Source organism: Xenopus tropicalis, chromosome 1 (genome assembly GCF_000004195.4).
Source record: "Xenopus tropicalis strain Nigerian chromosome 1, UCB_Xtro_10.0, whole genome shotgun sequence".
NCBI lineage: Eukaryota > Metazoa > Chordata > Amphibia > Anura > Pipidae > Xenopus > Xenopus tropicalis.
The window spans coordinates 57381429-57409189 of record NC_030677.2 but is presented as its reverse complement, the minus strand read 5'-3'; the positions used below and the strand labels follow the sequence as shown (position 1 = coordinate 57409189).

Here is a 27761-nt window from a genome sequence, read left to right as displayed (position 1 = left end):
AATAATTTGCACAGTGAACATTTTGGCCCTGCCCGTGTTTATATTTATAAAGCTGGACAAGACTGGTGCAAACATTTTCTCAGTGTCTGCAAAAGCTTTTTAAATCTGGCAAATTCACATACTGTGCACACTCTGTGTCCAAAAAAACTGATTTAGCAAATTGCGCATTTATAGTTGGGTAAAGTGAAAATCACGACTATATTCGCACAAATTAAGCACGCACAGAGGGCGCGCTCATGCAAGTCACAATCTCATTTGCAAATTTTTGTGCGCAATTCACATTTCACTGCGATTCCCAAAATGGTAAAGATGGGAACAGTGGTGAAAAAAGCGTTGTAAGCAGGGAAAACATGTGCAAACTTTAGAAATGACCCCCATTGTCATGTAGCAACATCCACTTTTATTAGAATTCCAATATCAGGACAGATGGTCTCACATTAGCCTAAAGACTATGATGATCAAAGTACACCCAAAGTAGGGTAGGTAGGTCACGTGAAAATTCAGGGACACGTCTAAAAAATCCAGCTAGCAGGGCTGAACTGTTTGCAGTTTATTTGAAATGCAATCAGTGCTGCCCTGCAACATGTATATTTAGACGTGTCCCTACATTTTAAAAGTGATCTGGTTCCTTACCCTAAAGGTAAACATTCCCAACAGCATGCTTTCCGGTTGGTAGATGGACGTTTGGAGGTCCTTCTGGTAAAATGCTGTCTTTGGTTTTCATCAGAAATATCTTCTGGCACTGTGGTCAAATAGCTTTATCTTTAACTCATCAGTTACAAGCACATTGTTCATCTCACCTAGGTGTTCAAAGGCAACCCTTAAAGGAACAGTAACACCAAAAAATGAAAGTGTATAAAAGTAACTAAAATATAATGTGCTGTTGCCCTGCACTGGTAAAAGTTGTGTGTTTACTTCAGAAAGTCTACTATAATTTATATAAATAAGCTGCTATGTAGCCATGGGGGCAGCCATTCAAAGGAGAAAAGGCACAGGCACATAGCAGATAACAGATAAAACACTATTGTATTCTACAGAACTTATCTGTTATCTTCTATGTAACCTGTGCCTTTTCTCCTTTTTTCCAGCTTGAATGGCTGCGCCCGTGGCTACACAGCAGCTTATTATATAAATTATAGTAGAGTTACTGTAGCAAACACACCAGTTTTACCAGTGCAGGGCAACAGTGCATTATATTTTTATTACTTTAAAGCTCTTTAATTTTTTGGTGTTACTGTTCCTTTAAAGGGATTCTGTCATGATTTTTATGGTATACTTTTTATTTCTAAATTACACTGTTTTCATAGCAAATAATTCACTCTACCATTTAAAATGTTGTTCTTAAACCAACAAATGAATTTTTTTTACTTGTAATATTGGTGTGTAGGCGCCATCTCAGTGCATTGTGCCTGAGTCTGAGCTTTCAGAAGGAGCCAGTGCTACACATTAGAACTGCTTTCAGGTAACCTATTGTTTCTCCTACTCCCATGTAACCAAAGGAGTCATGAACTAGGTGAGCTGACCTTACCATTGAGCTATCTACCATTAGGTGGAGCATGGGAACATCACTCCAACCTGCAGCTCAGCAGTAAAGTGTAACTGAAGTTTATCAGAGCACAAGTCACATGGCTGAGGGCTCCTGGTAAACTAACATCTAGCCCCATGTCAGATTTCAAAATTATATATAAAAAAAAAAAAAAATCATGTTTTCCCATGACAGTATTCCTTTATTAACTCGAAAATTCAAGAAATGCCATGAGCGGCACTTACTTTTTCAAAACACTGTATTGCGTGTTTTTCTCTTCTTTTTTTAAAATTCTCCATATTTTTTTATGTGGTGCAAATTGTTTTTGGCGCTCGTGCTTCCCACCACTATTATCACATTATTGGTATAATTAACCCATTATTCACCTTACTTTACCAGGCTCTGTTGATAAATGCTGCACAGGATTTCGCTAGTGGTTAGTGTCACAACTGGAAATACAAAACAATGGATAATGCTTCACTATACCGCGCGCCTGTTGTAGCATCGGGTGCAATCTGCCGATCCCACTGCTAAGGTTAAACTATAACTCACTGGTAAACACGCTGCAGCACTCCGATTCCATGTGAAAAGTGCTTATTGTGCCAAGAAAACCAGGCCTTGTTTCCTTGGCACAATAAACACTTTTCACACGGGATCGGAGTGCTGCAGCGTGTTTATCACAACTGGAAAGTTTTCTTGCAGCAACTAAAAGGGCCAGATTTTGTTTTCAAATGTGACCAGCTGTCCAACATGGGACAAGGAACAACCATGAAAGCTAAGATATCTGTAAGTAAACTAATGACTCTCACATACAAAGCAGTTCATAACTCTGTCCCACCCTACATCTCTAAACTCATCTCTAGGTACCATCCAACCCACTTGTTACGCTCCTCTACTGACCTGCTCCTCAACTCCTCTCTCATTCCCTCCTCAGATGCTCGCATTCACGACTTTGCAAGGGCTGCCCCCCTTCTCTGGAATTCGCTCCCACAAACTATCAGACTTTCTCCCAATCTCTCTGCCTTCAAGAAATCTCTAAAAACACATTTATTTATTTATCTAGTTTAACATAACCTCAGTGTGCTGCTAAAAGCAATACCCTGTGCCACACCTCTCACAACTCTGGTCTTGCCCATTCCCACACCTTGTGTCTCAACCCTTTCTCCTTGTATATTTTGTAAGCTCTTTTGGGCAGGGCCCTCTTCACCTCTTGTATGGGTTATTGATTGCTTTATATGTTACTCTGTATGTCCAATGTATAAAACCCACTTATTGTACAGCGCTGCGGAATACGTTGGCGCTTTATAAATAAATGCTAATAATAATAATAATAAACCCATCACACTGGGACATTTCTATGAAAGTAATGTTAGTGCTGAAAGCTCAAGCCTAGATCCTACCTACTATCACAGAGGGTAATCCTTCCTTTTTGTGATGCAGGGGCAAGGTACCATTTAGAATATGCAGTACAGTGTTGGTACTCAGAGGTACACTAAATAGGGAAAGATCACAGAATCTTAGCTAAACTAATAGTAGGGAAGAGCTTGGTTGTCTGAATTACTCAGACTAAGGAAAAGGTGTTTAGGGGGCTGTATAATAACCTTTTCTAGTAAGTTATTCGCCAGTGGATTGTTCATTAGGGCATAGGCAATCACTTAAAGGGCATGTTAACCCTAAAAATAATTTATTTGCCTAATAAAAGAAAACATAATTCTTAGCAATTCTCAGCTTTCCAACATTAATTTAATAAACATTTTCAGTGCTTTAAAAGTTATGTAAATGTAAATGTAATTTCTGTTGAAAGCAGCATTTGCGGAACTCCTGGTTGTAACTTTTTTTAAAAACTCTTTATTTTCTTCTTTTTCTAACAATACAACACAATAGTATGTTAATACAGTATTGAATAACAAACATTTTCAAAAGGTTGTAACTTTTTAAACAGTGTTGCAAAAGCCAGTCTCCTCCAGCAAGGCAGGTCTGTCAGTCTGCTGCCGCCAGGGCAGGGAATAGAAAAGGACAGACAAACACTGCTTTGTAGCAGCAATTATACATACACATAACTAAAAAACCATTACACATTTGCAAAGAATGTATATTGAATGTATATATAAATAACATTTTGTTTTCTTTTATTAGGAAAAAAATTGTATAATGTTGACTTGTCCTTTAAGATTAAAAGAAAGGATATTTCACCTTAACTTTAATACCACACAGGGTGTATTCTGTTTCAGCTGACAAATGCCTGAAGCTCCAAACCTGGCAATGCAGCCTATCATTATTGCTAATAGAAATTGTTACTAGTGATGATATATGAGTGTCCAACCAAATACATGTATTTGAGCTGGTGACAGTTGGCTTTTATTAAAACCAATATAAGGCTGCTTGGCAGAATTTGTGTGCTCTTCTCCATTGTATGGAAAGCACTGGCGGAGAATATTTATTCAGTATACCAAATGCAAATTCACCACTAAACACTCTCTCACTAACCAGAACAGGGGAAAATGGCTTAATTTCACTTGATAGAAACACAGTCAAAGAGTCATCAGCAGTTCTCCACAGTCTGTCACCTAAGGCTAATGCCAGACGGGGCTGATTCTCAGCACAAGTATATCTGTTTCATATACTAGGGTAAATCACTGGGCTCCTACATGCCATATACTAGGGTAAATCACTGGGGCTCCTACATGCCATATACTAGGGTAAATCACTGGGGCTCCTACATGCCATATACTAGGGTAAATCACTGGGGCTCCTACATGCCATATACTAGGGTAAATCACTGGGGCTCCTACATGCCATTTACTAGGGTAAATCTTTGGGGCTCCTACATGCCATATACTAGGGTAAATCACTGGGGCTCCTACATGCCATATACTAGGGTAAATCACTGGGGCTCCTACATGCCATATACTAGGGTAAATCACTGGGGCTCCTACATGCCATATACTAGGGTAAATCACTGGGGCTCCTACATGCCATATACTAGGGTAAATCACTGGGGCTCCTACATGCCATTTACTAGGGTAAATCTTTGGGGCTCCTACATGCCATATACTAGGGTAAATCACTGGGGCTCCTACATGCCATATACTAGGGAAAATCTTTGGGGCTTCTACTTGCCATATACTAGGGTAAGTCATTGGGGCTTCTACTTGCCATATACTAGGGTAAGTCACTGGGGCTCCTACATGCCATATACTAGGGTAAATCACTGGGGCTCCTACATGCCATATACTTGGGAAAATCTTTGGGGCTTCTACTTGCCATATACTAGGGTAAGTCATTGGGGCTTCTATTTGCCATATACTAGGGTAAGTCACTGGGGCTTCTACATGCCATATACTAGGGTAAATCACTGGGGCTTCTTCATGCCATAGACTAGGGTAAATCACTGGGACTCCTACATGCCATATACTAGGGTAAATCTTTGGGGCTTCTACTTGCCATATACTAGGGTAAGTCATTGGGGCTTCTACTTGCCATATACTAGGGTAAGTCACTGGGGCTCCTACATGCCATATACTAGGGTAAATCACTGGGGCTCCTACATGCCATTTACTAGGGTAAATCTTTGGGGCTCCTACATGCCATATACTAGGGTAAATCACTGGGGCTCCTACATGCCATATACTAGGGTAAATCACTGGGGCTCCTACATGCCATATACTAGGGTAAATCACTGGGGCTCCTACATGCCATATACTAGGGTAAATCACTGGGGCTCCTACATGCCATATACTAGGGTAAATCACTGGGGCTCCTACATGCCATTTACTAGGGTAAATCTTTGGGGCTCCTACATGCCATATACTAGGGTAAATCACTGGGGCTCCTACATGCCATATACTAGGGAAAATCTTTGGGGCTTCTACTTGCCATATACTAGGGTAAGTCATTGGGGCTTCTACTTGCCATATACTAGGGTAAGTCACTGGGGCTCCTACATGCCATATACTAGGGTAAATCACTGGGGCTCCTACATGCCATATACTAGGGAAAATCTTTGGGGCTTCTACTTGCCATATACTAGGGTAAGTCATTGGGGCTTCTACTTGCCATATACTAGGGTAAGTCACTGGGGCTTCTACATGCCATATACTAGGGTAAATCACTGGGGCTTCTTCATGCCATAGACTAGGGTAAATCACTGGGACTCCTACATGCCATATACTAGGGTAAATCTTTGGGGCTTCTACTTGCCATATACTAGGGTAAGTCATTGGGGCTTCTACTTGCCATATACTAGGGTAAGTCACTGGGGCTCCTACATGCCATATACTAGGGTAAATCACTGGGGCTCCTACATGCCATATACTAGGGTAAATCACTGGGGCTCCTACATGCCATATACTAGGGTAAATCACTGGGGCTCCTACATGCCATATACTAGGGAAAATCTTTGGGGCTTCTACTTGCCATATACTAGGGTAAGTCATTGGGGCTTCTACTTGCCATATACTAGGGTAAGTCACTGGGGCTTCTACATGCCATATACTAGGGTAAATCACTGGGGCTTCTTCATGCCATAGACTAGGGTAAATCACTGGGACTCCTACATGCCATATACTAGGGTAAATCTTTGGGGCTTCTACTTGCCATATACTAGGGTAAGTCATTGGGGCTTCTACTTGCCATATACTAGGGTAAGTCACTGGGGCTCCTACATGCCATATACTAGGGTAAATCACTGGGGCTCCTACATGCCATATACTAGGGTAAATCACTGGGGCTCCTACATGCCATATACTAGGGTAAATCACTGGGGCTCCTACATGCCATATACTAGGGTAAATCACTGGGGCTCCTACATGCCATATACTAGGGTAAATCACTGGGGCTTCTACATGCCATAGACTAGAGTAAAACATTGAGGCATAAAACTGTTATTAGACCCCTGGCATTCTTATTTGATAATGTACATTGGATATCAAAAAGTGCAGTAGACCCCTGGCATTTATATTTAAGATATTTTATGTTGGCACCAAATGATCTGTACCTTGCTACTAAAACTGAAACTGATTATATTCACAATTTGCAGTAAATAATCTGTTTGCTGGGTGTGATTTACCCTAAAATGGGTGGGTTTTGGGTGAATCAGGTATAGATTTTGTGTTAAAATGCCATGTGTTTTTGGTTTTATATGTGTATAATGATACATTAACTAGTACAGTGCTGCAACTACATGCTCATCTGTGGTTACTGCAGCACAAAATGGGTCACCATAAGGATTAATGGATTACATGTTTATATTGTATTTCTTATTCCTTCAAGCAAGGCACCCAAAACCCCTTGAAACAAGGAGTTTAATCTTATCAAATGGGATTAATGCAAAGAATAGGCCACTGTTCATTCATGTGACCAGTAAGTGCAAAAACCTCTACAAGTGAAATTATAGTTCAATATGATTGTTTCTGTTAAGTCAAAAGGGAAAAGAGTCCCTGCTAACCGATGCACTACAGAAACAACTGGAGGAAAAAGTTGCCCTTGTTGTTCTGGTGGCTCTGAGCTGTAGTCTAAGGCTCCAACAGAAACTTATGTTTTATTGAGGCCCATAGAGCGATAATAGGCTAGATACAAGGCAATAATCGTGCATAGTAGGGTAGTAATTAGAGCTAAATTACCTGTGCTTAGCAGCAGCAAAACTTTCATTAGTGTGTACTCCTCAAAGGTTAGCTGCAAACGGCTAAATTCCAGGCTAATCTGCTGCATACCTTGGCACAGATCATACATGGCAGACTGGCGCATCCTGTCTCTGGAAGGCAAAGCAGAAAGAAAACATTCAGCGCAAACAGAAACACATATGGTAGAACATAAACTTCAGTTATGAAAAGTCAGGACAAAGGGACACAAAAGATCAGAATCAGAGACCTTTCTTTTTCCTAGAATAAGATTTGCTTAGCCTTAATGAGAGGCTGCTGGGTCTTATTTCTCCAAAGTTATCAGTGAATCTAACCTGTGAATCAATTACATTTCTGTAGATACTGCCTGAATCATTTACATCAGACTCTTGCACTGCAAATAAGATTCCACACACTTCGGCTGCCTCACAACTGTTCCTGTTTGAGACACAATTCAGGAGGTATGGCTGGGCAAAACTAGGCATTGTACATCATATGCAAAGTTGAATGCTATTAACTAACTTCCCTAAAGGTCCCCATACACGTGAAGATTCGCTCGCTTGGCGAGATCGTCAAGCGGTCTAAGGGACAGATATCAGCAGCTAGAATTGACTCGTGTATGGGGACCTTAAGGGTAAAGACACACGGAGCTTCTAGTAGCAGCTACTTTTTGTGGCTACTAAAAAAGACAATGCTGATCATTTACTGATAATTGTCTCTACATGTGTTTTAACAGAGGCAATTCTCAGTATTGGCTATGGCAAGGAATTTTCTGGAGTTTAGTAGTCTTGAAAAGGTAGCTGCTACTAGTAGCCCAGTGTGTCTTCACCCTAAGAGCTAGGCCAAAAGCGAAGAGGACCAAGGCAAGCCCCTAGCAGTCACTTCTTCACCCCCTCCCTTGCTCATTCACCATTCAGCAGATGGCAAATGTACTCTGGGTCCTAGTGCCCCCCCGTTGCATCCTAACCTTAATTCCCATTCAAACTAGAAGAAAAGCTCAGTATACTAAAGCCATGGATGTGGCCCCCTGAGAGATCTGGACAGGGTCCAAACACCTACAATTTTATTTTTGTTTCTGAGAGGAGGGATTTACACCTATGCAAGCATACAAAGAACACACACATATAGAATAATGAATAACTTACTGTAAAATTACTTACTGTTAAATAATAATATTGAAAGTCACCATTTAAATGACTATATCAAATCAAAAGATAGCAGCCTGCATGCTTTTACATAGATAAACACATAAGGGAGGGAGACTGGACCCAGTTTTTGCATTCGACCTTCTACTTTGTGAATTCTCCCTATTGTTCTGCCCACAGCAGCACTACTCATTTTTTCATAGTGCTAAAAAAATCTTTTAACCACAAAACCTACAACAGATACTTTTACATATATTAAATTACATATATATTACATATATTAATGTTGTTACACTCCTTATTTCCAGTTATCATAGGGACACATACTATTAATTTAACAGGGCACTTTATTATTAGGTTCCAGGGTAGTGTCGCAAAAAAACAGACAAAACTATTATTCAACAGGTATAAAAAAAATCCACTGTTCTCATGTTGTTTGTTTTTTGAATTTATCCTGCTTATCGTTACTATAGAAATCCGAATACCAAGAAGACTTACAGGATTTATAACTAAAAGGTCATTACGAGGTAGATGAATTCACAAAAACGGTTATGCAATGCAAATCCTATACTTCTTTGGTTGCTAGCAAATTGGTGTATTTAGAAGATGACAAAGCATTTTCTAAAAATCAGATACAGTACGTTGGTTAATTCTTTATAATATGGGAATTCTTCCCTAACTCATATACTTTACTTATACTTGCAAGTTTCTTTTCACTGTTCTCTGAGTTTCTTTTTTTCCCTAGATGATCAAAAAATCACTTAAGAACTTGGCATACCTTCTTCCCCTAAGTCTTAACAGACAGCACACAAGTCTGCGGTCTCCTGAATTTCATCAGAACTTGATGAATTAATGAGTCATAACTGGCTGTAAATGAATTATACGTATTATAAAAACTGTCATGGTTATAAATCTACTTTCTTCATTCTATATTATGTTCCCCAATGATGCAATTTAGTTTTAAGGAATAACTACACACGGTCACTCAGGTCATGGACCGATATTTGATTTTCATTTTTGAAATGGGAACTTGGGAACTAATGCCCTTCTTCCTTTCTTTTCTAATTTGTGAGCTGACCTATGCTTAATCAATAACCATCTCATTTCCATTAGCAGGCAAATAGTTCCTAATCCCTGTAACATTCAAACCTTCTGCTCTGTCTGACCCAATATCATCTTTACAGCATATACGTATTTATTTCATATAATTTAAAATAATGAAGTTGCTGTATTGACTGAAAATCACCTTCAGATATGTTTCATATCCATTTTCCTGCTGCCTATGACTTGTTCTGGTTCAGATGTCCATTTAAGGAGTTATCATGCCCGGCGGATGGGTATACAATTCCAGTTCATATGGGGATAGGATTCAGAATACTGGTCTGTGAAAGTTCCTCCCTCCCTGCCATTCATGGTGGTGATACAATAAGCATGGAACTTAGGCTAAGCACATGTCCACAACTCTACAAGTTCACTTCTGGAACATCATGGTATATAGTAAGATTGTAGGAATACTCTTGGAATTCTTGAAGAATTCTACTGAATGACTAATTTAAAAATGTTTACATTTTTAGCTTCTAATATAACAAAAAAGATTTTTTTAGAAGCAGAAAACAAATTAAAACATGAAAACATTAAATTTGGGTATATCCACCCCTATGACAAGTACATCATGACAGTGCTGGACCCAACACAACAGCTAAAACTGTGTATTACCATAAAACCAACATTGTGTTTTGAAAAAGACTATTGATTTTGATGTATTTTAGCTTTGTCTCTGGCCTGCTGGAGTCTAAGTGATATAACAAGATTATACATTTGATAAAATAATTATATATGGCTCCTTTCCAGAACTCTGGAGCTGGCTTATCTGTCTCCTCCTGTTGACAAATGATTTCTCTGAATATAATCCAGTAGATACTGTACATAAGTACAAGGGATATTTATTGTTGTGTGTATGGCTGAAGGCCTTACTAAACAACAGACTTTTTAAATAGCAACACTACAATAACTTGCTGCTATTCACTTTATAGTCTACAAGCACTAATTAGTTGTTTTTTTCTTTTCTCATGAAAGGGTTACTTTAGTATAAATCAGCACAGCGGGTATAGCAAATCATTATTCTTCTCTGCAGCTTTCTATTTGATTGTAATGCTGTCAGCTTGCACAGCACCCACTTACAGTATGTGAGGGTATTTTAGTTCACCGCTTTGTTTTTTGTCTCTCTTCTAGAAGCAACGGTTCATCTCAGTTCAGCTCTCTAATGATTACACCATGTTTTATTTCCATTCATTCTTGATGGTCCCTATTACTCAACACTGTGCAGTCTATTGCTTTGACTATTAGGAAGTTATTGCAGGAAAGTGCAAACCACATTAAACCACAGAGCCAGAACCTAATCTTTACATAGTTTCATAGGTCTACGAAAACTATCCCATGATTGATTAATAAAGTTTAGAATATTTTACATATGAAAAGGTAAAAGAGAAATTCTCTGTGGCATAGAGCAGTGTCACTGAGCAAGAACTGTATCAGAATCCAAGTCAATGTGCTAATTACACTTCCCCCAAACACAGGGACCATACATTATCCAAGAGATAATAATTTGGATCTCCATACCTTAATTCTGCTAAAAAATTAATGAAACATTAAAGGAGAACTATACCTTAAAATTTTGGCTAAAAATGCTATCTTTTATATACTGTACTTAGTGCACCAGCCTATAAAGTTTCAGCATCTCAATAGCAACAATGATCCAGGCCTTCTAACTTGTCATAGGAGCTTCCCATTTTGGAATATATCAGTGACACTCAAATGCTCAGTGTGCTCTGGGCAGCTGTTGAGAAGATTCAGATGCTAATTGCACTGGTTTCTGAGCTGCCATGTAGTAATTATCTGTATTATTTACTAATCTGCATTATACTGTAACATTTATATTCTATATATACAGTAAATTATGAGTCGGCCGCTAAGCTCAGTAACTGACAGCAGCACAGAGCATGTGCAGGGAATTAGCAGAAAAGAAGATGGGGAGCTACTGGGGCATCTTTGGAGGCACAGATCTACCCTACTAAAGGGCTGTGGTTGCCTTGGGCTGGTACATAATGTACAACATGACCTACTTCTTTTGTTAGGCTTTCTTTCTCATTAAATAAACCCAATAGGAGTGTTTTGTCCCCAATAAGGAGTAAGTATATCTTAGTTGGGATCAAGTACAAGGTTTTGTTTTATTACAGAGAAAAATAACTTTTTGCATAGTGGGTTTCCAGATAACAGATCCCATACTTGGATAGGAATGTAAGGGTAGCTCATTTAGAAGGGGGAGCAAGCAAGTTTGACAAACATTAAATGGCATATTAAGATATTTTTATCTCTATCGTTCAGAATTAGAAAAGATCATACTTGAGTATTAGCTGTTTCAGGCAAGAGCAAATCCACCTTACACTAATTTACAAGAAAGACCACTTTCTAAGGGTGGCAAGTGATGAATGTGTCAAGTTCTTGCCTACAGTCGACACCCTGTCATGTTTTATTGCCATCAAGCAACTGTCAAGGGGATGCTGGGAGTTAATTTAAAAATAAATCTGGCTGGACATCCCCATTCCCAATGTTAACAATATAATATGTACTTTGTATATTTATCTATGTGCTTTATTCAATGCACACAAGGGGCCCCTCTGATCCTGGGAGACCTGGGCAAATGATCTCCCTTATTTACTCTAAACCCAGCCTTAATGTGGGGGTTTAAGTAAGAAACCCGTACCTAACAACCTAGAATTCAATGTAGCTTGTATAGGAAAATTAAATCTATTGTTTGTGAATGGCACAGTCTTGCAGCTCTTTTTTTCCCATAGCTGGAAGCACTTCACAGTCCTGAGCAAAGAATGAGATTTAATATAAACAGGCTAGGTTGCGGAAAAACCAATTTCTATTACAATTCTTTTTTACATGTTAAATATTTGTACTAAAGAGCATCCCACTCAAGGAGATGAAAAATGAAAATAGTGAATAAGCAATAAAACTTCTATGCAACTCAGATAAATGGAAAAATAAAAAATATGCAAGAAAGAAATATCTATCCCAACAAGATTACTTTATACAGGAAAAAGCAAAATAAACTTGAATATATTGGTTTAAAAAGATAAATGCTTGGCACTAAGAAATGATAAATAATCCATATACAAAGAAACATTTGTGGCTATAATGATTTGGAAAGGAATCATTATTTAAGCAGAGAAATAATAACTGAAATTCACATTAAGGAGGAACGGATGCTGAACCTATTGGTCAAGACTCAAAGTAGGGTCCCCATGCATGTAGGGGTATCACCAAGATCCCCTGAATACTGTTACATTTCAGCTTGTAACAGAATAAAATTAAGTGCAGACCTGCTTCTAAATAAGCTTCTCAGTTGCAAAGCTGACAGTTTCAGTCCACCCTTATTCTACTCAATTTTCCTATATACATTAATTAAAAATGTGGATCTAAAGTTTTGGAAAAATAACTTATTAAAACCAGTAACTGTATGTCTGTTTAAATGATCTGCTCTCCTGTCTCTGACTCTTGAAGCAATGTTGCAGGCCAACAGTTTAGAAGACATGGAGGAGACTCAGACCCATAGAAGAGTAAGGAATAAACACTGCTTTTACCTGCAATAACATGTACAAATTAATATTTTATTCATATTGGAAGGTTCCTTAGAGTGACATTTTTTTCATAAAGCCAAAAATGGGTTTTTGAGTGGAAGCCTCCATTAAGAAGTATAGACCACCATAGGCTATCTATCTTTTATAAAATATATTTTATCTGATTTTTCTTATCAACCTGCAAAATAGTTTCTGTCCTTTTCAATAATTCCAAGCACTTTAGAAGCTAGCTTGGAAAGCACCCTGGACACCCCTTAGGATAAATAATTATTGAGTGGTCAAATTTACCCAATAGCAGCCTATCAGCAGAACAATGGCAAGCTTACAGCTCCCTGACACATGCTTTGCTAAACTTGCTCCCATGCCCCACCTAGTGGTAGATATCAGAATAGCACTCAATTGTACACCCATGTTGAGTTCTGACTCCTCCAGTTACACTGAATAGGGGAAAGAATAGCTTATCTGAAAGCAGGTCCAATGTGCAGGCTCTTTCTGAGAGCACAGGATCAGGCACAATGACCTGAGATGGCTGCTTACTGAAAAAATATGTTTATTGATTTAAGAATAACATTTAAAATGGTAGAGTGACTTACTTGCAATGTAAACAGTGTAATTTAGTATTAAAAGCTACACCATAAAAATCATGACAGAATCCCTCTAATTACCATACATAGGACTAGACTGCACAGTTTTTACACCAGAATACTATACTTAGAAGACCGTTTAGGCTGTTGTGATATTCATTCAACAATGCAGCTATAGCCCACAAGGTTGTAATATTATCATAAAACCAGAAGTTGGAGTCTAACCATTTGCCAACACAGCATGATGTTCTAGAACAAGCTTTTACATAAGCAGTATGTATAAGAAGAATAAAGGATATTCGGTAAAATAATTTATAAGGAAAGAGAAAAACTTGTGGAGGGAAAGGGACACTAAAACAATTGAAAGAAAAACTGCAAGGAAATCCATTTAAAAAAAAGTGAGGAATAGGAAACAGGAAAAGGGAAGCTGGTTGGAAAGGGGAAAGAGAAAAAGCAGGAAGAAATGCTATGAAGAAAAAGGAAACAAGAGGCGATCATCTGTTTCTGGTTGCTGGGATCAATGACACCTAAAACCAGACAGCATTTTCAGCTGGTGACTAGGTAGAGAAAATATTATTTAAAAAACCACAATGAAGTCCAACTGAACAGAATAAGTCCATTTATAATGTACTAAATGATCATATAAAAAGGTAATATATAGGCATTTCCCTATAGACCTATGAAACTATGTAAAGATTAGGTTCTGGCTCTCCCTATAGAGTGCTGCCACCAACAACAGACTAATGACAATGGCTGTACAAGTAATGGGAATGTAACTTGCATTTTAATATGGAAGCAATAACGCTCCTAGAGAAAACCAGACATGTAAGTCCTAAATCTTTATACTGTAGGTATCTGGATTTCTTAAATTATACTATGACCTTTATAACAAGCTGACAACTTGTTTATGTCTCTGAAAATCCAGAGCTGTAACTTGAGCTATGAGATGTGTTTTTAACTCCCCACTAATACTACACTGCTTCTTCAAAGCTATTATTTATTTCCACAATTAATGTAGTCCAAGAAATAGACCAAATAGTTGGGCAAGTGAATTTGGCACTTTAACGCTAAAAACCTATAAGCAAGTTTGTGTCCAGCGTACAGAGAAACTGTTGCGTTATGGGGATCCAATATAGCATTTCTAAGAAAGTTATCTTCATTAACAGTTTTCGGGTCTGAGTTCTTCATTGCAGTCATGAAATGTCCAGGCACATACAGTACAGGCAAACAAAATAAATCTGTATGCATATCCTAACAAACAATGAAACATTTTAACATTTTACACCCAGTCAGGAGCTGGTCCAAAAGCTAGTGGCCTGGCGGTCTCTGCTCTCCCTCTGCTCCTCACCAAGCCCAACCTCCTGCTTGTTTATCATTCTACTTCTGGAAGCACAGGACCAGAGTTAGACAAGGCAACAAAGTTATGCACCAAACCTAGTCATTGTAGGAAATGGTTCAGGATTTAGCCAATACCTACATGGCCAGATTTGTTTGGGCAGTTTTGCTGACTGTGAACATACTGCCCAGCCTTTTGGGTATGTATGATTAGTTGTGTGGCCATTTAGCAAATGTGGCCAGTATCTTCTATCAGGTGCAAAGTCTACTTAAAAGGCTTATTTACATCCACAGATGCAGGAAAAAATGGTGCATTATAGGAAAAACATGGTGACTGCACACAAAATAGCACTTTGCTCACTGAGCTTGCAGACCTAAATAAGCCTTTAAGTCTATTAACCCATAGAAACCAATGAGATGAGTGTTGTACTGCTGAAACTGATCAGTATATTCAACCAGCTAATTAGTAACTACGGCTTATACTTTGCACGTTACTGCATTTCCCTTATATTCTATAATATGTACAACCATAAACTCTGTATTTATTAAACATTTTCAATGGTCTTTTCTTTGCTTTTGTATGGAATTTACCATTACCTCTCTATCACACAAAAGTAAAAAGTATATTTTATTTTGTGATGAAGCCGACAAACTTCCACATTTCTAAACCTTAAAGAAAATGTAATTTAAAAAGTGAGAACAAGCGATTATTTGTTGAATAACTTAGCTCTAAAATATTTTGCACACTTTTTCTAGAAGTGTATACAACAATGCACATTCCAATTGTATGCCAATTGATATGGCATACAATTCATACTAAAGATATACTAGATATAACCAAAGATGGTTTCAAGCTTTTGAAAAACCACTAGTGCAAATTACATCCAAACCTATATGCTCTTGGACAAAATCTGCTTTTCTCCCTTACAGCTTCACTTTCTGTGTGCGCTTCTGTGTAAAATACAACTGAACTCTTGTCTCTATAAAGTGTATATTATTGCTTCTATCCCTTTTGAGTGCCAAACAAGACATTAAAGGCAAGAGCATAAAAACTGAACTAAGAATAAAAAAGAGAAAAAAAACATTAAAATAGATACACAAACACAACTGCCATGATATTTATTGGCTCCTGTGAGGGTTATAGAACGTTACATGACATGTTTGCCAACAAACCTATTATTTCATCAGTAGATTTGTGCTTGTTATTATAGAAATCATCAACAAAATGTCATATTAGTAACTGCTTCATAACTTATCTGCAACATACTCAGTGCCACCAAATGTAATTTTATGCATAAACTATTAGGTAGGTTTAATAAATATTTGATTGCACCTATAAATATTAAGCAATGATAGTATGAAGAGTTAGCAAATGAATATATTTCACTAGTAATGAAGAACAAACATAACAAAATAAGAGAGTACTTACTCATTAAATATCAGGTCTGGAGCAAAATACAGGTATTGGCTGCTGGCATGTTTATAAGATCTCCAGCTCAAGGCAAATGATGATAGGCACATCCAGGAGTACTGGATTAAAGTAATTTGGTCCTCTAGAGGCAAATTCCTAAATCCTAAGAAAAGGGAAAGAAATACATTTTCAGATGAAATATAAGCTTATTATCACATAGGCAAGGACTGTGCAGCTATTCTACAAGTTCCACTATCCAACCTATTGTCTGTTACTGCCACAAAAGCTCAAAAGTCATAAAGTGGACATCTCTGCCTACACATTACAAAACAAACTATACATTTATGTCTATGTAAAAAAAAAAAAGTATAGCTTGCACAAATATTCTTATAGTGCATAAAAACAACAAAATGTACCATTATTTCATTAGGTTAATGTGAATGGCTAGCTATATCTAAAACCATTTTAATTACCTGCTCCAGGTGATTAAAAAGGATAAAAGTGGGCAGCAGTAATTAATGCCTCTGCTATTTTTTGCAGCATTTTTACAGAGTAAAAGTTAAAACTAGGTTTAATAATCCACAGGAACCAAGGTACAATTTACTAGTCATCTGCATAAAAGTTCACATGTATACCTGAACTTTCATTTAATTACCCTGACCACTGAAAGCCTGAGTTTTTTTCTTTACTTGTCACAGATATATAATAAAAAAGCTACAGCAGGAAGCAGATGGTTTTGCTTATTTCCTTGTATCCAGTGTGGAAGTCTGGCCAAGTCTGCTTCTACCTGCCATGTTATGCTTCAGATCTTCCCTTTAAATAGCTGCAACCTGTGCAGTTTTAAGCCCATGGCATTGTCTATGTGCTTTTTAAAGATCTGTGTGTATGTCCTGCCATTTCTATTAATGCTCCTCTATTTTCTGCATGTAAAACAGATACATATAAAATGCATACCTTAGAAGTGGTCCATAAGTAAAGACATTATAGGCACTACATGCAAATAATGGCATACACAACACACCTACACCTGCTTTGCACTATTTGAGCAGGATGTGGCTTATGGTAGCCCTGTACCTAGCACCTGTCTAAGGAAGGTGTTATGACATTTATTCTTTCATTTTGAAACAGCCTTTATGAATAGCAGGAGAGTTTATTATAGGCAAACTCATGATGGAGAGCCTTATGGAAGTGATCAGTATAGCCCTACGTGACAAGTAAACAACATTAGGTGAATTTCTGTATACAGGTATGAGTTCTGTTATCTGGAAACCCATTATTGAGAAAGCTTTGACTTACAGAAAGCCCATTTCCTACAGACTCCATTTTAATCAAATTTTATACTTGATCCCAAATAAGATAAAATTAATCCTTATTGTAAGTAGAACAACCCTATTGGATTTAATTAATGCTTAGGTATGGAGATCTAAATTACAGAAAGACCTTATCTGGAAAACCCCAAGTCCCAGGCATTTTGGATAACAGGTCCCATACTTGTATAAGGAAGCGAAAGGCCCATAGTCTCCTTAACTGCATGAACCAGAGAACAGTGTTGGTCTATAGTAGAGGTCTTTACACTTTTCAATTACTTGAATACACCTGCTCTATGTACAAGACAGACTCCCAAATGTAATAAATGGCACTAAATTTGCCAAAATGCAGTAACCCATAGCAACCAATAAAATGCTTACTTTTAAACAGGTGACCAGTAAATGCTACCTGCTGATTGGTTGCTAAGGGTTACAACATTTAGGCAAACAGTGTCTTTTAAAACATAACCCCCTTTGTTTTTGCTAGATTTAAGTTTCCCTTCAGCAATATAGTCTTAGAATTTAACCTCAATCCCAGCATGTTGTATAAGGAAGATTAATGCTTATCTATTGGCTTTCTCCATCTACTATCCCCTAGAAGCAAGATGCTGTCTTTATTTACTAATTCTGTGGAAGTGACATGACACAAGGTCATATCTCAGCTAGAAACTTTAGACTTTCACTGTCCAGTATTCAGAGTATGTGATGTTCTTGAATTACATATAATTTACTGATATCCCAGTATGTTTTAACAAGTAAGAATCATTAAATCTAGATAGAATCTCAGCAGAGTTTTTTTTCTGACAATCAGAAAATGTGAATTCTGTATGTTTTTTTTAATAAACTAAATCAATGATGGTCCCCTTCAACTTTTAAAATTTATTGTAGTTTAATGATGGCAGTGTAGCTTTCACCGAAACAGTAAGCACTGTCTATGGCCAAAACAAATCTATTGTATTACTGCATTTGAGAATTGTCTTTCTTTTTGAAAAGAAATATATGAAAAGTACCGCAGATAGGCACACAGAAATGCAGAAACACCAGGAGGCAATCGATTGCCATTATGTTTGTATACATACCTACCATCTGCCATTGTTTTGTCATAATTGCAATGAATCATTACATTACACGACTTACTGGAAACTATACAGAGTTTGCACTGGGTCTTATTTCATGTGCCCTTTAGTGGCATTCTGAGAACTGAACATTGACACCAGGAGTCATGCAAGTTCGTTACACCAGGCCTTAGACAGCCCACTAAGATGTGGCAGGATGCATGTGTTTACAAATGGGGATGTCATGTACACTTAAATAATTAAATATACCTGGAATCACTTTTGCCCATTTCACCACCTGAACCATCTGTTTTCCAGCAAGTCGGTTTAAACTGGACAAAAGGTTCTCTGCTGTATCTGGCTGCGTGTTGTCGTATCCGGCATACACAATTTCCGGCTCAATATTTTCAAGGATCACAGCTGCTGACAGAGTGATTGCAGGAGATACCGCTGATATAAGAGGAACAAGGGAGTTTGAATTTTCTGTAGGTTCTTTTGATGAAGATGTCAACGTTGTCTCCTCCTTGGGGCTTGGAGTTGGTGTTTGCTGATGTGGCTGCTGTGGATGCTCTTCATGCACTCCTTTTAATTTTCCCAACTTTTTTGACTTCCGAGCTAAAACAGGAAAAGAAAATAAAGAGCATTAAACATTTCTGTGGAGCCAGTTCATGTCTTGAACAGACAGGTGTGGTTATTTCTGGATGCAATGTTATGGAGCAGCACTGAAATCAGACATTTTATTTAATGTTAGGACTTCATTATAAACACTAATATGACATCATAATCTAATAACTTATTAGGAAGGAAAACTATATACCCAAACAATGTAGGTTTCTACAAAAATATATTGCATAAAACAGCCCATATGTAAAACCCTGCTTTATCTAAAAAAAACATTTTCATAAAAATATACCTTTTTAGTAGTATGTGCCATTGAGTAATCCTAAATGGAAAATTGGCATTTTAAGAATTAAGGGCTCTGGCACACGGGGAGATTAGTCGCCCGCTGCAAAACTCCCTGTTCGCGGGCTAATCTCCCCGAGTTGCCTTCCCCCTGCGGCGGCGCGATTTCGCGCAAATCGCCCCGCCGCGTCTGCCATCCCGCCGGCGACTTACATGTTCGCCGGTGGGATGGCACGGGGAAGGCAACTCGGGGAGATTAGTCGCCCGCGAACAGGGCGCGGGCGACTAATCTCCCCGTGTGCCAGAGCCCTAAGGGCCGCCCCCTGGTGCCATAGGATTCACAATGCTCACAAACATGTGTTCATCAGCCAATAGATGGGCCTTTTACTGCCTTTTACTCCCACAATACTTCCCGTTACAGTTAAAGCTGCATTATTTCCTGTTCCTTTATTATGTATACATAGCCACACTATTTTTTTTATACTACTCTATAGGAGCGAGAAAGCTGCTAGAATGGAATAGCCCAAAACACTCACATATCAGAACTCTAAAGCATGTGCATATGATGAAGCTATAACAGTGTATTAGCGTCACAAGTTCACTAGATCACAGTAATACATTACAAAAACACATATGTACTTTCAATTCGTGACCCAAGTAATTGAGCTAAAAAGCTTTGATTGCTTCCATTCTGCTAGCATTTCAAATATGACTCAAAAAGACATCTTATCATGCCTATTTCATATTTTATTTTTAGGTTGAAAGGGTAGGAGATTTTACAGGTCAACCTGAAAGCCATTTCTCTGAAATCTAATAGCAAATAAGAATTTTGCTTTTGGTAAATCCACTGTGCCTATCTTACAATTTGCTGCATTTGCATTCTGAGAAACGACAGCATGTTTGTACAGAAACAGAATGAAAGAAAGGAAAGGCCGCAGCTTTTCCAACTGTTACCAAGGAATCAAGCTGTGCATGAAAATGGAAGGTGAAACTGCGTGCGAGAGGGGAAATATGTTGGTGGTCCTTCTAGCTTAGAAAAAGACCTATTAGTTCTAATGCCATTTGAACAGACAGTTTGATATAGAGCTCTGAATTGATTTCTCATTATTATTGTTTGGAAATTGTGCAGTGCAATGTTGCCAAGGAACAAATGGCTACTAGAGACAACATAAAAATCATCAAGTCTGTTATGTTGAAAATAATGTCAAGTCCTTTAAATTCAGCACAATGGATCGCTTTTGTACATTCCTTATAAAGCATGATATTTATATGTTATGTTATATAATGTTTTTGTTTACAATGAAACTGGACATTTTCAAAAGAATTTGGAAAGTATATATCATCATTTGGCTTTAGAGCTAAATAATTTAACATGACAGCTTAAACTTTGTTAATAATTACAGTTATCCATACGGACATAGATCAACCTTCCCATATAACTTTATTTAGCTTTATATTACTGCTATGACAAGGAGCTGCCATACTGTGCTTCATTAAAGCAACCAGGAGGTAATATTCTTCTACACAAACCCATACAGGTATCAGATCCTTTATTTAGGATCTCATTATCCAGAAAACTTCAAATTATAAAGGCCATCTCCCACAGAGGGCATGTTAAGCAGATAGTTCCACATTTTTAAAATTACTCTTTTTTTCTTATCTGTATTAATGAAACAGTACCTTGTACTTGACGTTAACTAGATCAGCATAAATCAGTATTAATAGTACAGGTACGTGATAAATCATCTGAAAACTTGCCACCCAGAAAGCTCTAAAGACTCCATTATAATCAAATAATCCACATTTTAAAAAAATGATTTCCTTTTCCTCCGTAGTAATAATAATAAAACAGTACTTTGTCCTTGATCCCAACCAAGAAATAATTAATCCTTATAAATTTTTAATTAGACTTTAATTATGGTGTTCCAAATTACAGAAAGTTCCCCAGGTTCAGAGAAGTGTGGATAACTGGAACGATACTTGTACAACCATGTGGTTGGGTTTATTTAATGTTTACATGGTTTTTTTTTTAGTAGACTTAAGGTATGCTGATCCAAATTACAGAAAGGTCCCCAGGTCCAGAGCATTCTGGATAACAGGTCCCATACTTGTAAAATCATGTGGTTGGGTTTATTTAATGTTTAAATGTTTTTCTAGCAGACTTTATGTATGAAGATGAAAATTATTGAAAAACACCTTAGCCAGAAAACCCCAGATCCCAAACGTTCTGGATAATAGATCCCAACTCTGTACTATAGTCAAAAACGTTCCCTTTATGTATTTTTGCTTTCCTCAGTCACTAGTCTTATATGCTGTTCTATGAAACCAAAAACGTGTGTTTATTTAAAATACAGATTCTATGATAAGCAATCCCAGATATTGTATTTCTTCGCTTATTTATAAGAAATCTGCAGATTCAATTGAATTTAATGATGCCTCCCTTGGTACAATTTATATTGCTTGGAAATACACAGGTATTGCTGTTAGTTTAAATCTGAAGCAAAAGTGCTAATTAATATTACTTGGGAAAATGCATGAAAACTAATTTTGCCTAAATGATAAGTTTGTTGTAACCAGCTGGCCAATTTTCAGCACAAACACTAATTATATAATCCATCTAAACCATGAAATATACAAGCAGCTAAACAGGGACACTGCAATTTTACTTGTAAATATTGTCATTTTTGAGAGCGGCTAGTTCTTTGAATTACTACCTCTCTGTACCAATTGTCTGGCTCTGAGAACAAGTACAAGGGATAGACACCATATGGTCTGTCCTGTGTAATCAACCAGGCAGGGCCCAAGGAGATAATTCCGTCTGTCACAGAAAGGAAAGAGGATTTTGCTGATTCACTACAGAACTCTCTGAACAGTTTGCTTGCCATGGCTGTAAAAAATCTATGCAATAATCCAATAGTATGTTTAATTTTTTTACAGTAACTCTTTTGCAATATAATTTAACGAAAATGGATATAATACATTATGATTATAATTAGACATTGCTGCCTATTATACACAGTGCAATATATAGATTTTTTCAGACACAATAAGGCCCCAGAGCATACAGTATAATTTCAGTGCAAGAGAGGTTACTATGAATCTTTGGAATATGTATTCCCTTGTAGCCTGCAAAATTCTCATGGAAAACGTGAGGCTGTAGCAGCCATTTTAACTGTGATTTACTTGTGTTATTGAGAAATCAACATTTGAACTTCTATTTTGTTTCTACGGTTATTGGGAATGCCAGACAATGATGGGATTGTCTTTCTATTTCTGTGATGGTCTCTTTAGTGATGAAGCATTCTACATGGTAGCTGTTGGACAAGGAATAACATTGAACATTGAGAAATATTCTACTTATCCACTAACCTGGGTGCAGAAGTGCAGTTACCTACATGAACTGCTAAACAATTAGACTGTTATAATAAAAGCTGGAATAATGATAGCAAAAATATGATTGGCTTCTCTGAGTACTTATGTTTCTGTGCAACAAATTAAAGGGATTCTGTCATTATTTTTATGGTGTAGTTTTTATTACTATATTATACTGTGAACATTGCAAATTAATTTTACCATTTACATGGTAATAACACAATAAATGTGTTTTTTGTTGTTCTAATACAGTACTGGTGATCCTGTGCTTTCAGATAGAGCTGGCATTGCATAACAGAACTGCTTTCAGATAAGCTTTTGTTTCCCATGTTGGGTTGGACTTAGCTGTCTCCTGTTTCTCCTGCTTGGGTGCCATTCTCAATTTTTTTTTTCCAGTAATGCTAAGGATTTCTGACTGAATGAAACTTTCTCTAGGCATCAGGTAACTAAACTTCCCATTGCCACTCACTGTATTTAATGTATTTGTGGCTAAAGTCCCCACTGTATTAAGTCATTGTTTTGCATCAATATGTCAGTTTTTTAGATAGTGCTTGACTACTTTAAACAGTCAAACACAGTTCTGAGCTTTGGAGTATAAGAACTCAAGTCAAATCGTTAAGAGCTAGAAAAAATATTAAATTAAAGGGGACATATACCCCTCCTTTTATTCTAATATACAATTGCTCCAAGAGCTGAACACTTTTGCAATTTCCATTTTTTTTAAATAGATTTTATATTAGCACTTTTTACACTGTTAATATAACACATCACTACACCCTCTGTTTACTCTGTCTGGGCAGGGCCAGACAAAACAGCAAAGGCTTTAGGGGATAATGTACTAAAAGGCACTAAGTTGGTCCAGGAGCAGTAACCCATAGCAACCAATCAGCTGGAGCCATTTACTGGTTACTTGTTTAAAAGCAAACATCTTATTGGTTGCTATGGGTAAACTTGCTCCTGAGCAAACTTAGTGCCTTATAAATAACATTTATTATTTCTTATTTTTATAAGAAAATCTATAAAATTAAATAAATGCATGAAAATGATATATCAGAACACTTCATATAAAAATGTGATCCTCATATCAATCAGGAATTTTACACACAGCTTCATAATAAGATGTTCTATGCACTTGAAGAATTATTCCATTTAATTAATTTTTTTACTTTTGATTGGTAAGAATGTATTCTTAAAAGAAATCTTGTACTAAACTAGCCAATGATCGTATTCACAGAATGCTGAAAATAAGGAAATAATTAAACAGATTTCATTATTTTCACTTTGACAATCATGGTTAAATACAGTTTTTATTTAGAAGATAATAAAATATAGTCATTGTTATTTCAAACTTCCCAACTGTATGGAAAGGCAGTAATCATGTGAGAAACAGGAAGAACCCAAGGATTTGTAAATTGCTTTAATAATGTCTTCTTTCATATGTCTGCTCTTACTCAGCACTTCATGGGAAGGGCATTTGAGGTGAGCTTGCACAAGATAATAAGGGATATTATATTAAATCAGGAATGGCAAACACGTATTTCAGGTTACTGCATCATTAATAAAAAAGAGACTTTCATGGCTTTGGCTGAATCACTGATCCCTTTACATGTGGTAATTGTATAAGGGCCTTTCAGGTTAGACCATGACAACAAAATCATTAATTACAGTCATCTTTATTATTTTATGAAGTTTTGATTCTATAAAAAGTGAGTTATTTAATTTTGTCTGCAGGTCTGCTCTAAAATGATATTAATGAAGACAACTCCCACCTGTATTAAACTGTTTTACTATTTCTACAAAGAGCATTTTGCACCTCTCACACACCCACACTTGCCTTTTTCACATACACATACTTGATCTTCATTTGAACAATACTGATAGAAAAATGTTTATTTCGTAGTCCACTGTGTAATTGAAATTTAAAAAAGTGCAAATGTGGCATGTGGAAAAAGTAAGTATACCCCTACATTTATCGCTACGTCAAATAGCTAAACATGGGATTAGGTGCACCACATCAGTTGCAAATATTTAGAACATCATTGGAGAGGATCCCAGCATTGTCATACCAAGAGCAGAATGTAACATTTTTTAAAGAAGTCTCTAAGAACCACAGAATTTTGCCACAGGTCATATAGGTAGCTATTGCAAATATTGATTCTACTATTGATTCTTCTATTATGAATCTACCATTAGGAAGGGATTGCACAAACTAGATCTACATGAAAAAAACCTTTGCTGTCCAGAAAACACATCAAGGCAAATTTGCCCATAAACACTTGTGCTCTGCACAGATGAGGTGAAGACAAAGTTATTTGGCCACAGTACCTATGAATGGCATCTTTCAAAAAAACTCATGAGAAGTGCATGGTGGTGGAAATGTTGTGGTTTAGGACTGATTTGCAGCATTACAGCCTGGGAAGCTCACCATTATAGGATCCACTACAGGGTGCTTGAGGATAAAGTAAGTCCATCTGTGAGAAGACTGAAGCTCAACTAAAAGAGGACATTGCAACATGATGACCCTAAACATTCCACTAAATCAAACATTTCACGAAATCTATCAAGGAATGACTGAAAAAAAACCCTGAGGGTTCTGGACTGGCCAAGCCAAAGTTGGTATATAAATGCTGTAGGGGATTTGAAATGGGTTGTGCATGGAAGAAACCCTTCAAACACTGCACAGCAGAAAAAATGTATATGCAGGAGTAGGAAAATCTTAAGAGATTAATAGACAATTGACTGATAGAGATTGATAGAAAGGAAACAACTACTTAAGCTTGTTCTTTCCAAAAGGGGAGCCGGTAGTGTACTTTTTGCATAGAAGGAAATAGCCATGTCTTTTAATGCAAAACAATGAGAGTAATGTCTACAAGTCTATCTTGACACTGAATGTCATTTCAGTCACAAAATGTGGTTTATAGTTTCCTGCTTTTGCCAATTAAAAACTTTCACTTTTTTCTGCTTTTACTAAAGATTGACATCCCCTTCTCAATCAAACATGAAGAACAAACCTTCTTTTAATTATATGGCTTTTTACAGAATACAAATCTTCTTCATCCTGTTTCCAACACTTTAGGTCTTGAGCAAGACTTATGCATACGTACAGCACCTGAGTGGGAATGTTCTAACCACATTGATACCCTTAAGAACATTAACTGCTTATTGGTAAACCTACTTCACTGGCTTTCACATCTACACTCTTCCCTTATATAGTGATATGATCTACATTGCCCTTTTATGAATAACTTTCTTCCTCTGACCTCTGAAAATCTCCTTTTTTGGCTCCCCATCCAGATGCAAACAAACTACATCAACCAAAACTATAATTACAGTACATTCCATAACAACATTTCTGTGAATAGTTTCTTTTTTCCCCTCACCTCTAAAAATATGCTACTTCTATTTCATCACATAAGAACTAAAAAATTACCTATCTACCTCCTAAAAGGAGGAATTTGAACTACTTCTCCATTGTAGTTTTTATTGAAGAAAATAATCAACGTTTCTGCTAAAAAGTAGAACAGACAACACTGTTATCTTAACTACTTGTATATGAGAACCCCAAAAAACTACTGTCAACAAAATACTACCATACCTAAATATATTATTACTTACTCATAAAGGAACAACACAGTATCAGCTGAGTATTCTATTAAAAACTAATATTTAAAAATTTTTATATAGCATATTTAGCTAGGATAAATGTCAACTATGATGCATAGTGCTTAAAGCACACCATAATTATCCTTTATTTATAGAACAACATACACAATTGAAAACAACAAAGCATTTAAATGAGAAGCAACTGAAACAAAATTAGAGAGAATTCTTCATCATAAACTATCCAAGCGCATGGAGAGTCAATGCTAGATTTTCAGGCCCACTCCCAGAAAACCAGATGGGGGATAATAGTTGTCACATTTATTCCTTCTCTTAAAAAACAACATTGTGAAAAGTGTTGTGGGAAGCACTGCATCAAATAAAGTTAAGTTCAAGTGTAGGCATGTATGTATATTAACATGAAGGATCAAAAAATTACTTTCATGAAATAAAAAAAAAAAGTGTGGCAGAATATCAGGTTTTTTAAGGTTAGGACAATACTGGAAACCTACTTCTAAGGCATGAGCATGGCTATAATGCATGGACATTATGTGTATGGTGTTATACCATGGTATTGTGATACACAGGTATTGGACCCCTTATCTGGAAAGCCGTTATCCAGAAAGTTCCGAATTACGAAAAGGCCATCTCCCATAGACTTAATTTAAGCAAATAATTCTAATTTCTAAAAATTAGTCTCTTTTTCTCTGTACTAAAAAACAGTACCTTGTACTTGATCTCAACTAAGATATAATTAATCCTTATTGGAGCCAAAACAATCCTATTGGGTTTATTTAATGTTTAAATAATTTTTTTTAGCAGACTTAAGGTAAGAGATCCAAATTACAGAAATATCCCTTATCCGGAAAACTCCAGGACCCTAACATTCTGGATAACGGGTCCCATACCTGTGGTAATAAAACAGTACCTTGTACTTGATCCTAACTAAGATATAATGAATCCTTATTGGAGCCAAAACAATCCTATTGGGTTTAATTACTATTTAAATAATTTTGTTTTAGCAGATTTAAGGTAAGAGATCCAAATTATGGAAAGATCCCTTATCCGGAAAACTCCAAGTCCCTAATATTCTGCATAACGGGTCCCATACCATTGATGATAAACTAGTACCTTGTACTTGATCCCAACTAAGATATAATTAATCCTTATTGGAGCCAAAACAATCCTATTGGGTTTAATTACTGTTTAAATAATTTTTTTAGCAGACTTAAGGTAAGAGATCCAAATTACGGAAAACCC

General features: G+C 36.9%; 1 protein-coding gene across 2 annotated transcripts in view; it reads right to left on the bottom strand.

Annotated features, from left to right (window-relative positions):
* The window catches only part of nr3c2 (nuclear receptor subfamily 3 group C member 2), a 185185-nt gene that overhangs the window by 9851 nt on the left and 147573 nt on the right, over positions 1-27761 (bottom strand). For both annotated transcript variants that reach the window (XM_031895503.1, XM_002933501.5), the window contains exons 5-7: positions 18897-19241; positions 16283-16427; positions 7147-7277 (exon numbers count right to left, since the gene is read on the bottom strand). In XM_031895503.1, the coding sequence (XP_031751363.1) occupies positions 7147-7277; positions 16283-16427; positions 18897-19241 (621 nt within the window). The remainder of the gene's footprint in view (positions 1-7146; positions 7278-16282; positions 16428-18896; positions 19242-27761) is intronic.